Genomic DNA, 13733 nt, shown 5'->3' with positions numbered 1-13733 from the left:
ACAGCAGATGTCACCTTAGGGGCGACACAGCTCTTCCCTTGGGAGGGGATGTAAGGAGGACTCTGCATGACAGCAGATGTCACCTTAGGGGCGACACAGCTTTTCCCTTGCGAGGGGATGTAAGGAGGACTCTGCATGACAGCAGATGTCACCTTAGGGGCGACACAGCTTTTCCCTTGCGAGGGGATGTAAGGAGGACTCTGCATGACAGTCTTCCTTTCAGTGACAGTTGGGAAAGAAAGCTGCTGGAGGGAAGACTCTAAACGTCTAATAACTTCACAGAGATCAGGCCGATCTACTGGGTTCTGGTGTAGCATATCTAAGAATAATTGTCTGGTGGCGGGCGGCCACGCCTTTAGGTGTCGGTCACTCAATAATGTCTCAGTAACAAAATTAAGGGTGAACCCCAAAGAGAAAACATCAGCCTTGGGGTGACATGGGTGACCAGCAAGGATCTCTGGGGCATAAAAGGGAAAATCACTTGGTGATCCAGAGATATTTGTCAACTCTCCCACGGCTGTAGAAAGCCCAAAATCGATGATGTGGGCCGTGAAGCTACCATCGGCTGTGTTCTCTTCTATTAACACATTATCTTCCTTAAAATCGTTATGGACAACACCCTGACCGTGAATTTCGTCAAGGCTTCGCGCCACGGCGATGTAGATTTGAATAATGTTGGCCGCGGTAAGCAACTTAGGGTGATTGAGTATATCAATGAACGTCCTTCCCTTGCAAAACGACATAACAAGTATGGGCTCATCCGTGGCCCACGTTATGATGAGGGGAGCACCGCCGGCACCGTTTACTTTTTGGGTTATCTCCCTTTCTATGTTGAAATACTTCAGATATTCCGTTTTCAAGCCTTTTTTTATGCACACGAGTTCCCCATTGAATTCGGCCAGGAGGCTGAACGCAAATGCCCCGCTACCCAATTTTTTCTGGATTTTTACAACGCTTAAGAGTTATTTGCTTGTATAACTTTCCATCTTGTTTTAACCAAACGTAAAATTTTATGAAGTACAATTTCAATAACTTTATCGTATAATATACATTATATATTTATATAGTAAGAGGTTATGTGAACATTTAGTACTAGTGTAATGAACATGTAATACAAGTGTAGTGAACATATAGTACTTGTGGAATGAACATGTAATACTAGTGTAGTGAACATATAGTACTTGTGTAATGAACATGTAATACTAGTGTAGTGAACATATAGTACTTGTGTAATGAACATGTAATACTAGTGTATTGAACATATACTACTTGTATAATGAGCATATAGTGCTTGTGTTGTAGTGAACATATAGTACTTGTGCAATGAACATGTAGTACTAGTGTTATAGTGAACATATAGTACTTGTGTAATGAACATGTAATACTAGTGTAGTGAACAAATAGTACTTGTGCAATGAACATGTAGTACTAGTGTTGTAGTGAACATAGAGTACTTGTGAAATGAACATGTAGTACTAGTGTTATAGTGAACATATAGTACCTGTGTAATGAACATGTAATACTAGTGTAGTGAACATATAGTACTAGTCTAATGAACATATAGTGCTAGTTTTATAATGAAGATATAGTACTTGTGTAATGAACATGTAGACCAGTGTTATAGTGAAGATATAGTACTTGTGTAATGAACATGTAATACTGGTGTAGTGAACATATAATACTAGTGTAATGAATATACAGTCCTAGTGTTGTAGTGAACATATAGTACTAATGTAATGCACATGTAAAACTAGTGTAGTGAACATATAGTACTAGTGTAATGAACATGTAGTACTAGTGTTGTAGTGAACATGTAGTACTAGGGTTGTAGTGAACATGTAGTACTAGTGTAATGAGCATGTAATACTAGTGTTGTAGTGAACATGTATTGCTAGTGTTGTAGTGAACATGTAGTACTAGTGTAATGAACATGTAGTACTAGTATTGTAGTGAACATATCGTGCTAGTGTTCTATTGAACATGTAGTACTAGCGTAATGAGCATGTAATACAAGTGTAGTTGTGAACATGTAGGACTAGTGGTGAAGTGAACATGTAGTACTAGTGTTGTAGTGAACATGTAGAACTAGTGTAATGAACATGTAATACTCGTGTAGTGAACACGTAGTACTAGTGTTATAGTGAGCATGTAGTACTAGTTCTGTAGTGTACATGTAATACCAGTGTTGTAGTCAACATATAGTACTAATGTTGTAGTGAACATGTAGTATTATTGTTTTAGTGAACATATAGAACTAGTGTTGTAGTGAACATGTAGTACTAGTGTTGTAGTGAACATATTGTACTAGTGTTGTAGTGAACATGTAGTACTAGTGTTGTAGTGAACATGTAGTACTAGTGATGTAATGAACATGTAATACCTGTGTTGCAGTGAAGATGTAGTACTAGTGTTGTAGTGAACATGTAGTACTAGTGTAATGAACATGTAAATACTAGTGTTGTATTGAACATGTAGTCCTAGTGTTGTAGTGAACATGTAGTACTAGTTCTGTAGTGTACATGTAATACCAGTGTTGTAGTCAACATATAGTACTAATGTTGTAGTGAACATGTAGTATTATTGTTTTAGTGAACATATAGTACTAGTGTTGTAGTGAACATGTAGTACTAGTGTTGTAGTGAACATATAGTACTAGTGTTGTAGTGAACATGTAGTACTAGTGTTGTAGTGAACATGTAGTACTAGTGATGTAATGAACATGTAATACCTGTGTTGTAGTGAAGATGTAGTACTCGTGTTGTAGTGAACATGTAATACCAATGTTGTAATGAACATGTAGTACTAGTGTTTTAGTGAGCATGTAGTACAAGTGTTGTATTGAACATGTAATACTAGTGTTGTAGTGAACATGTAGTACTAGTGTTGTAGTGAACATGTAGTACTAGTGTAATGAGCATGTAATACTAGTGTTGTAGTGAACATGTAGTACTAGTGTAATGAGCATGTAATACTAGTGTTGTAGTGAACATGTATTGCTAGTGTTGTAGTGAACATGTAGTACTAGTGTAATGAACATGTAGTACTAGTATTGTAGTGAACATATCATGCTAGTGTTCTATTGAACATGTAGTACTTGCGTAATGAGCCTGTAATACAAGTGTAGTTGTGAACATGTAGTACTAGTGGTGTAGTGAACATGTAGTACTAGTGTTGTAGTGAACATGTAGTACTAGTGTAATGAACATGTAATACTCGTGTAGTGAACATGTAGTACTAGTGTTTTAGTGAGCATGTAGTACTAGTGTTGTATTGAACATGTAAATACTAGATTTGTATTGAACATGTAGTCCTAGTGTTGTAGTGAACATGTAGTACTAGTTCTGTAGTGTGCATGTAATACCAGTATTGTAGTCAACATGTAGTACTAATGTTGTAGTGAACATGTAGTATTATTGTTTTAGTGAACATATAGAACTAGTGTTGTAGTGAACATGTAGTACTAGTGTTGTAGTGAACATGTAGTACTAGTGGTGTAGTGAACATGTAGTACTAGTGTTGTAGTGAACATGTAGTACTAGTGATGTAATAAACATGTAATACCTGTGTTGTAGTGAAGATGTAGTACTCGTGTTGTAGTGAACATGTAATACCAATGTTGTAATGAACATGTAGTACTAGTGTTTTAGTGAGCATGTAGTACAAGTGTTGTAGTGAACATGTAATACTAGTGTTGTAGTGAACATGTAATACCAGTGTTGTAGTGAACATGTAGAACTAGTGTTGTAGTGAACATGTAATACCAGTGCTGTAGTGAACACGTAGTACTAGTGTTGTAGTGAGCATGTAGTACTAGTGTTGTAGTGAATACGTAGTACCAGTGTTGTAGTGAACATGTAGGACTAGTGTTGTAGTGAATACGTAGTGCCAGTGTTGTAGTTAACAGGTAGTACTAGTGTTGTATTGAGCATGTAGTACTAGTGTTCTACTGAACATGTAGTACTAGTGTTGTAGTGAGCATGCAGTACTAGTGTTCTAGTGAACATGTGGTACTAGTGTTGTAGTGAACATGTAGTGCTAGTGTTGTAGTGAACATGTAGTACTAGTGTTGTAGTGAACATGTAATACCAGTGTTGTAGTGAACATGTAGTACTAATGTTGTGGTGAACATATAATACCAGTGTTGTAGTGAACATGTAGTACTAGTGTTGTAGTGAACATGTAGTACTAGTGTTGTAGTAAGCATGTAGGACCGGTGTTGCAGTGAACATGAAGTACTAGTGTTGTAGTGAACATGTAGTACTAGTGTTGTGGTGAACATATAATACCAGTGTTGTAGTGAACATTTAGTACTAGTGTTGTAGTGAACATGTAGTACTAGTGTTGTAGTAAGCACGTAGGACCGGTGTTGTAGTGAACATGAAGTACTAGTGTTGTAGTGAACATGTAGTACTAGTGCTGTAGTGAACATGTAGTACTAGTGTTGTAGTGAACATGTAGTACTAGTGTTGTAGTGAACATGTATTACTAGTGTTGTAGTGAACATGGAATACCAGTGTTGTAGTTAACATGTAGTACTAGTGTTGTAGTGAACATGGTCATAAAAGTTAACATTTCTTGTATAACATATCGTTAAGGTTCAGTTAAAGATAATGTTGTGTTCCCTGCAGGACCCAGAGAACATGTGGGCCTACGAGGTAGACGCCAGGTCGACAGGGGACAAAAAGTCTGCCCGGGAGGAGCGTCGAGGAGACGTAGTGGTGGGCCAGTACAGCGCCATGGACCCTGATGGTTCTCTCTGCGTCGTCGACTCCTCTGTAGCTCCCGACACTGACTTCCAGGCCACTGTTACCAAGCAATCCACCCATGAAAACTTCCAGAGCCAAAGCCAATAGCACCAGCAAAGGCGCAACCAGTTCCAGAACCAACAAAGCCGCCGCGACCAGTTCCAGAACCAACAAAGCCGCCCCGACTAGTTCCAGAGCCAACAGAAACACCCCGACCAGTTCCAGAACCAACTGTCTACCCGCGACCAGTTCCAAAACTAACAAAGCCGCGGCGACCAGTTCCAGAACCAACAGAACCTCCCCCACCAGTTCCAAAACCAACTGTCTACCCGCAACCAGTTTAAAACCGCTCACAACCGCAGCAGCGGGTTCCAGAACCACTGAAACTACCTGGTTCAAAACCAACTGTCTACCCGCAACCAGTTCCAGAATCAAGTGAACCGAGATCAATCTTCTCTGAATATTAAACAGTAATCACAGAGAGACAACCAGTATCGACAGAAACGCAACCAGTATCAACAAGACCACAACCAGTATCAACACAACCGTAACCAGTACCAGCTGAATCATTACCAACAGAACCGCAACTAGTACCAGGAGAACCGCAACCAGTACCAGTCCAACTATCGCACGAGTACCAACCAATACAACCACAACAACCAGTCCAACAACCTCCACAACAACAGGTACATCTCACAAAGTTACGGCTCCACCAACAACAACCACAACTACAACCAAAACTCACACCTCAACTCCAACCTTTTCAACCTGGAATACAACCAACAACTCTCCCGGTTATCCACCAACAACCACAACCAGTACGGAAGGAGCCAAGTTAGTGTGGTTCCTGCTGGAAATCACAAGTATCGACTACAACAAATGAACCACTGGCAACACTAAATGGTTGTGAGAATGTCTTTACTCTGTATAAACTGTCAATATAATACTATGGTACTGTATTTTTATGTATTTCTCGCTAAACAAAGCAGAATGTATTAATGTTTTTTATCTGATTGACGCTATTGTATGTTTCTGTTGTGTTAATGAATGATGTTAAAGTGTTGGTGAGAGTAAACACTAATATGCAGAATAGGTCAAGTGTTGGTGAACGTAAACACTAATATACAGAGTACGTCAAGTGTTGCTGAGAGTAAACACTAATATACAGTATACGTCAAGTGTTGGTGAAAATAAACACTAATATACAGTATACGTCAAATGTTGGTGACAGTAAACACTAATATACAGTATACGTCAAGTGTTGGTGACAGTAAACACTAATATACAGTATACGTCAAGTGTTGGTGAAAATAAACACTAATATACAGTATACGTCAAATGTTGGTGACAGTAAACACTAATATACAGTATACGTCAAGTGTTGGTGAGAGTAAACACTAATATACAGTATACGTCAGGCATGTTGATGTGGGGACTAGATGGGAATGCCTCCGCCAGCTGTTTTTTGTAATAGATATGATACCGGTACACATACAGGTATACATACAGGTACACATACCGGTACACATATAGGTACACATACAGGTACACATACAGGTACACATACCGGTACACATACAGGTGCACATACATGTACACATATAGGTACACATACCGGTACACATAGAGAGACTTAGGTAACGTAGTACCAAGGTAGATTTATGTGTGTGTGTGTGTGTGTGTGTGTGTGTGTGTGTATGTGTGTGTGATATTAGCTGGTCTTTGCTATCACAACAGTTACGGCTGGAGATGACGGAATTGAAAACATATCTTATCCCGATTCATGATAGCATGTAGATGTGTGTGTGTGTGGGTGTGTGTGTATCTTTCAACTGTACCTGTATCTATCTCTTAACTGTATCTGTCTCTCAACTATACCTGTATCTGTCTCTTAACTCTATCTGTATCTGTCTCTTAACTGTACCTGCATCTGTCTCTTAACTGTACGTGTATCTGTCTCTTAACTGTACCTGTATCTGTCTCTTAACTCTACCTGTATCTGTCTCTCAATTCTACCTGTATCTGTCTCTAAACTGAACCTGTATCTGTCTCTTAACTCTACCTGTATCTGTCTCTCAACGGTACCTGTATCTGTCTATTAACTCTACCTGCATCAGTCTCTTAACTGTACCTGTATCTGTCTCTTAACTGTACCTGTATCTGTCTCTTAACTGTACCTGTATCTGTCTCTTAACTGTACCTGTATCTGTCTCTTAACTGTACCTGTATCTGTCTCTTAACTGTACCTGAATCTGTCTCTTAACTGTACCTGCATCTGTCTCTTAATTGTACCTGTATCTGTCTCTTAACTGTACCTGTATCTGTCTCTTAACTGTACCTGTATCTGTCTCTTAACTGTACCTGTATCTGTCTCTTAACTGTACCTGTATCTGTCTCTTAACTGTACCTGTATCTGTCTCTTAACTGTACCTGTATTTGTCTCTTAACTGTACCTGTATCTGTCTCTTAACTGTACCTGTATCTGTCTCTTAACTGTACCTGTATGTGTCTCTTAACTGTACCTGAATCTGTCTCTTAACTGTACCTGTATCTGTCTCTCAACTGTACCTGTATCTGTCTCTTAACTGTACCTGTATCTGTCTCTTAACTGTACCTGTATCTGTCTCTTAACTGTACCTGTATCACTACCCTTATGTATTACTTGTACCAATACCTATAGTTACTATATATGCTGATCTACCTATATAACCTAATTCATTTGTCCCTCTATTTATATATCTATCTACTTTATTAGGCTTTATATAAGGATTAACACAAACAAACAAAAAACGACATTTTATCACATTATTTATAAAAAAAACATACAAAATCTTCTTTTTTTTCAATAATATTCATCGGGGGAGAAGATGAGATCAGACCCCTTGAGATAAGCCGTCCCTAACCGTAGTCCTGACACTACGATGAATTTTATTACATTAGACAAAATGCTGGTCGATTGTGCCGTCCCTTCCGATCCCTCGCAAGGAGGACTCTGCGTGACAGCAGATTTCACCTTTGGGGCGACACAGCTCCTCCCTTGCGAGGGGATGTAAGGAGGACTCTGCATGACAGCAGATGTCACCTTAGGGGCGACACAGCTCTTCCCTTGGGAGGGGATGTAAGGAGGACTCTGCATGAAAGCAGATGTCACCTTAGGGGCGATACAGCTTTTCCCTTGCGAGGGGATGTAAGGAGGACTCTGCATGACAGCAGATGTCACCTTAGGGGCGACACAGCTCTTCCCTTGGGAGGGGATGTAAGGAGGACTCTGCATGACAGCAGATGTCACCTTAGGGGCGACACAGCTTTTCCCTTGCGAGGAGATGTAAGGAGGACTCTGCATGACAGAAGATGTCACCTTAGGGGCGACACAGCTCTTCCCTTGCGAGGGGATGTAAGGAGGACTCTGCATGACAGCAGATGTCACCTTAAGGGCGACACAGCTCTTCCCTTGGGAGGGGATGTAAGGAGGACTCTGCATGACAGCAGATGTCACCTTAGGGGCGACACAGCTTTTCCCTTGCGAGGGGATGTAAGGAGGACTCTGCATGACAGCAGATGTCACCTTAGGGGCGACACAGCTTTTCCCTTGCGAGGGGATGTAAGGAGGACTCTGCATGACAGTCTTCCTTTCAGTGACAGTTGGGAAAGAAAGCTGCTGGAGGGAAGACTCTAAACGTCTAATAACTTCACAGAGATCAGGCCGATCTACTGGGTTCTGCTGTAGCATATCTAAGAATAATTGTCTGGTGCCGGGCGGCCACGCCTTTAGGTGTCGGTCACTCAATAATGTCTCAGTAACAAAATTAAGGGTGAACCCCAAAGAGAAAACATCAGCCTTGGGGTGACATGGGTGACCAGCAAGGATCTCTGGGGCATAAAAGGGAAAATCACTTGGTGATCCAGAGATATTTGTCAACTCTCCCACGGCTGTAGAAAGCCCAAAATCGATGATGTGGGCCGTGAAGATACCATCGGCTGTGTTCTCTTCTATTAACACATTATCTTCCTTAAAATCGTTATGGACAACGCCCTGACCGTGAATTTCGTCAAGGCTTCGCGCCACGGCGATGTAGATTTGAATAATGTTGGCCGCGGTAAGCAACTTAGGGTGATTGAGTATATCAATGAACGTCCTTCCCTTGCAAAACGACATAACAAGTATGGGCTCATCCGTGGCCCACGTTATGATGAGGGGAGCACCGCCGGCACCGTTTACTTTTTGGGTTATCTCCCTTTCTATGTTGAAATACTTCAGATATTCCGTTTTCAAGCCTTTTTTTATGCACACGAGTTCCCCATTGAATTCGGCCAGGAGGCTGAACGCAAATGCCCCGCTACCCAATTTTTTCTGGATTTTTACAACGCTTAAGAGTTATTTGCTTGTATAACTTTCCATCTTGTTTTAACCAAACGTAAAATTTTATGAAGTACAATTTCAATAACTTTATCGTATAATATACATTATATATTTATATAGTAAGAGGTTATGTGAACATTTAGTACTAGTGTAATGAACATGTAATACAAGTGTAGTGAACATATAGTACTTGTGTAATGAACATGTAATACTAGTGTAGTGAACATATAGTACTTGTGTAATGAACATGTAATACTAGTGTAGTGAACATATAGTACTTGTGTAATGAACATGTAATACTAGTGTATTGAACATATACTACTTGTATAATGAGCATATAGTGCTAGTGTTGTAGTGAACATATAGTACTTGTGCAATGAACATGTAGTACTAGTGTTATAGTGAACATATAGTACTTGTGTAATGAACATGTAATACTAGTGTAGTGAACAAATAGTACTTGTGCAATGAACATGTAGTACTAGTGTTGTAGTGAACATAGAGTACTTGTGTAATGAACATGTAGTACTAGTGTTATAGTGAACATATAGTACCTGTGTAATGAACATGTAATACTAGTGTAGTGAACATATAGTACTAGTCTAATGAACATATAGTGCTAGTTTTATAGTGAAGATATAGTACTTGTGTAATGAACATGTAGACCAGTGTTATAGTGAAGATATAGTACTTGTGTAATGAACATGTAATACTGGTGTAGTGAACATATAATACTAGTGTAATGAATATACAGTCCTAGTGTTGTAGTGAACATATAGTACTAATGTAATGCACATGTAAAACTAGTGTAGTGAACATATAGTACTAGTGTAATGAACATGTAGTACTAGTGTTGTAGTGAACATGTAGTATTAGTGTTGTAGTGAACATGTAGTACTAGTGTAATGAGCATGTAATACTAGTGTTGTAGTGAACATGTATTGCTAGTGTTGTAGTGAACATGTAGTACTAGTGTAATGAACATGTAGTACTAGTATTGTAGTGAACATATCGTGCTAGTGTTCTATTGAACATGTAGTACTAGCGTAATGAGCATGTAATACAAGTGTAGTTGTGAACATGTAGGACTAGTGGTGAAGTGAACATGTAGTACTAGTGTTGTAGTGAACATGTAGTACTAATGTAATGAACATGTAATACTCGTGTAGTGAACACGTAGTACTAGTGTTATAGTGAGCATGTAGTACTAGTTCTGTAGTGTACATGTAATACCAGTGTTGTAGTCAACATATAGTACTAATGTTGTAGTGAACATGTAGTATTATTGTTTTAGTGAACATATAGAACTAGTGTTGTAGTGAACATGTAGTACTAGTGTTGTAGTGAACATATAGTACTAGTGTTGTAGTGAACATGTAGTACTAGTGTTGTAGTGAACATGTAGTACTAGTGATGTAATGAACATGTAATACCTGTGTTGTAGTGAAGATGTAGTACTAGTGTTGTAGTGAACATGTAGTACTAGTGTAATGAACATGTAAATACTAGTGTTGTATTGAACATGTAGTCCTAGTGTTGTAGTGAACATGTAGTACTAGTTCTGTAGTGTACATGTAATACCAGTGTTGTAGTCAACATATAGTACTAATGTTGTAGTGAACATGTAGTATTATTGTTTTAGTGAACATATAGAACTAGTGTTGTAGTGAACATGTAGTACTAGTGTTGTAGTGAACATATAGTACTAGTGTTGTAGTGAACATGTAGTACTAGTGTTGTAGTGAACATGTAGTACTAGTGATGTAATGAACATGTAATACCTGTGTTGTAGTGAAGATGTAGTACTCGTGTTGTAGTGAACATGTAATACCAATGTTGTAATGAACATGTAGTACTAGTGTTTTAGTGAGCATGTAGTACAAGTGTTGTATTGAACATGTAATACTAGTGTTGTAGTGAACATGTGGTACTAGTGTTGTAGTGAACATGTAGTACTAGTATTTGTAATTGTATAGATATGTACATACCAAGATATGTGAACACGCCTGACACCAGGACTCTTGTTACCATTCATTGTACCATTTATTCACATGTCTGTATCACTACATATTATTATAGCATGTCTGATGTCCATGCTTATGTCTAATGCCTATGTTCATTTACTATGTCCCGATGTACTATGTCTGTACCGCGCTAGTCGAGTAATTAGAAGACCTCATTTATTGTCCTAGGAATGTCTAGCAACTCCCTTGCCTGGCTAGCTAATTTCCCTCAGATCGGCCTCGGCCTACCTACGGTCCGGGGTCCCTAGTAATCGCTCCTGTATCGGTTGGCTATCACGCCCAGTCTTGTACACTTATTGAATATATCTACTGCTCGTGCCCTGGAGTTTCAAGAACCTTGTCTAGGATTACATCCACCACACCACAGTAATGAACATGTAGTACTAGTGTTTTAGTGAGCATGTAGTACAAGTGTTGTATTGAACATGTAATACTAGTGTTGTAGTGAACATGTAGTACTAGTGTTGTAGTGAACATGTAGTACTAGTGTAATGAGCATGTAATACTAGTGTTGTAGTGAACATGTATTGCTAGTGTTGTAGTGAACATGTAGTACTAGTGTAATGAACATGTAGTACTAGTATTGTAGTGAACATATCATGCTAGTGTTCTATTGAACATGTAGTACTAGCGTAATGAGCCTGTAATACAAGTGTAGTTGTGAACATGTAGTACTAGTGGTGTAGTGAACATGTAGTACTAGTGTTGTAGTGAACATGTAGTACTAGTGTAATGAACATGTAATACTCGTGTAGTGAACATGTAGTACTAGTGTTTTAGTGAGCATGTAGTACTAGTGTTGTATTGAACATGTAAATACTAGAGTTGTATTGAACATGTAGTCCTAGTGTTGTAGTGAACATGAAGTACTATTTCTGTAGTGTGCATGTAATACCAGTATTGTAGTCAACATGTAGTACTAATGTTGTAGTGAACATGTAGTATTATTGTTTTAGTGAACATATAGAACTAGTGTTGTAGTGAACATGTAGTACTAGTGTTGTAGTGAACATGAAGTACTAGTGTTGTAGTGAACATGTAGTACTAGTGTTGTAGTGAACATGTAGTACTAGTGATGTAATAAACATGTAATACCTGTGTTGTAGTGAAGATGTAGTACTCGTGTTGTAGTGAACATGTAATACCAATGTTGTAATGAACATGTAGTACTAGTGTTTTAGTGAGCATGTAGTACAAGTGTTGTATTGAACATGTAATACTAGTGTTGTAGTGAACATGTAATACCAGTGTTGTAGTGAACATGTAGAACTAGTGTTGTAGTGAACATGTAATACCAGTGCTGTAGTGAACACGTAGTACTAGTGTTGTAGTGAGCATGTAGTACTAGTGTTGTAGTGAATACGTAGTACCAGTGTTGTAGTGAACATGTAGGACTAGTGTTGTAGTGAATACGTAGTGCCAGTGTTGTAGTTAACAGGTAGTACTAGTGTTGTATTGAGCATGTAGTACTAGTGTTCTACTGAACATGTAGTACTAGTGTTGTAGTGAGCATGCAGTACTAGTGTTCTAGTGAACATGTGGTACTAGTGTTGTAGTGAACATGTAGTGCTAGTGTTGTAGTGAACATGTAGTACTAGTGTTGTAGTGAACATGTAATACCAGTGTTGTAGTGAACATGTAGTACTAATGTTGTGGTGAACATATAATACCAGTGTTGTAGTGAACATGTAGTACTAGTGTTGTAGTGAACATGTAGTACTAGTGTTGTAGTAAGCATGTAGGACCGGTGTTGCAGTGAACATGAAGTACTAGTGTTGTAGTGAACATGTAGTACTAGTGTTGTGGTGAACATATAATACCAGTGTTGTAGTGAACATTTAGTACTAGTGTTGTAGTGAACATGTAGTACTAGTGTTGTAGTAAGCACGTAGGACCGGTGTTGCAGTGAACATGAAGTACTAGTGTTGTAGTGAACATGTAGTACTAGTGCTGTATTGAACATGTAGTACTAGTGTTGTAGTGAACATGTAGTACTAGTGTTGTAGTGAACATGTATTACTAGTGTTGTAGTGAACATGGAATACCAGTGTTGTAGTTAACATGTAGTACTAGTGTTGTAGTGAACATGGTCATAAAAGTTAACATTTCTTGTATAACATATCGTTAAGGTTCAGTTAAAGATAATGTTGTGTTCCCTGCAGGACCCAGAGAACATGTGGGCCTACGAGGTAGACGCCAGGTCGACAGGGGACAAAAAGTCTGCCCGGGAGGAGCGTCGAGGAGACGTAGTGGTGGGCCAGTACAGCGCCATGGACCCTGATGGTTCTCTCTGCGTCGTCGACTACTCTGTAGCTCCCGACACTGACTTCCAGGCCACTGTTACCAAGCAATCCACCCATGAAAACTTCCAGAGCCAAAGCCAATAGCACCAGCAAAGGCGCAACCAGTTCCAGAATCAACAGACCCGCCGCGACCAGTTCCAGAACCAACAGAACCGCCGCAACCAGTTGCTGAACCAACAGAGCCGCCCCGACCAGTTCCAGAAACAACAGAACCGCCCCGACCAGTTCCAGAACCAACAGAGCCACCAGGCCAGTTCCAGAACCAACTGTCTACCCGCGACCCATTCCAGAACCAACTGTC

At 39.3% G+C, this 13733-nt stretch overlaps 1 protein-coding gene across 1 annotated transcript; it reads left to right on the top strand.

The window, feature by feature from the left end:
• Positions 1 to 4628: 4628 nt before the first annotated feature.
• On the top strand, positions 4629 to 13516 carry LOC121857589 (probable serine/threonine-protein kinase clkA; the record flags this gene model as incomplete). The annotated part of the gene is made up of 3 exons (XM_042353660.1): positions 4629 to 4805; positions 5337 to 5579; positions 13292 to 13516. Coding segments are annotated over 3 exons (645 nt in total), but the record flags the coding sequence as incomplete, so codon positions are not given.
• Positions 13517 to 13733: the final 217 nt, after the last annotated feature.

The sequence above is a fragment of the Homarus americanus genome, unplaced genomic scaffold (genome assembly GCF_018991925.1).
Source record: "Homarus americanus isolate GMGI-L3 unplaced genomic scaffold, GMGI_Hamer_2.0 scaffold26076, whole genome shotgun sequence".
NCBI lineage: Eukaryota > Metazoa > Arthropoda > Malacostraca > Decapoda > Nephropidae > Homarus > Homarus americanus.
The sequence above is the reverse complement of the archived record's forward strand: the minus strand, read 5'-3'. Positions and strand labels throughout refer to the sequence as shown.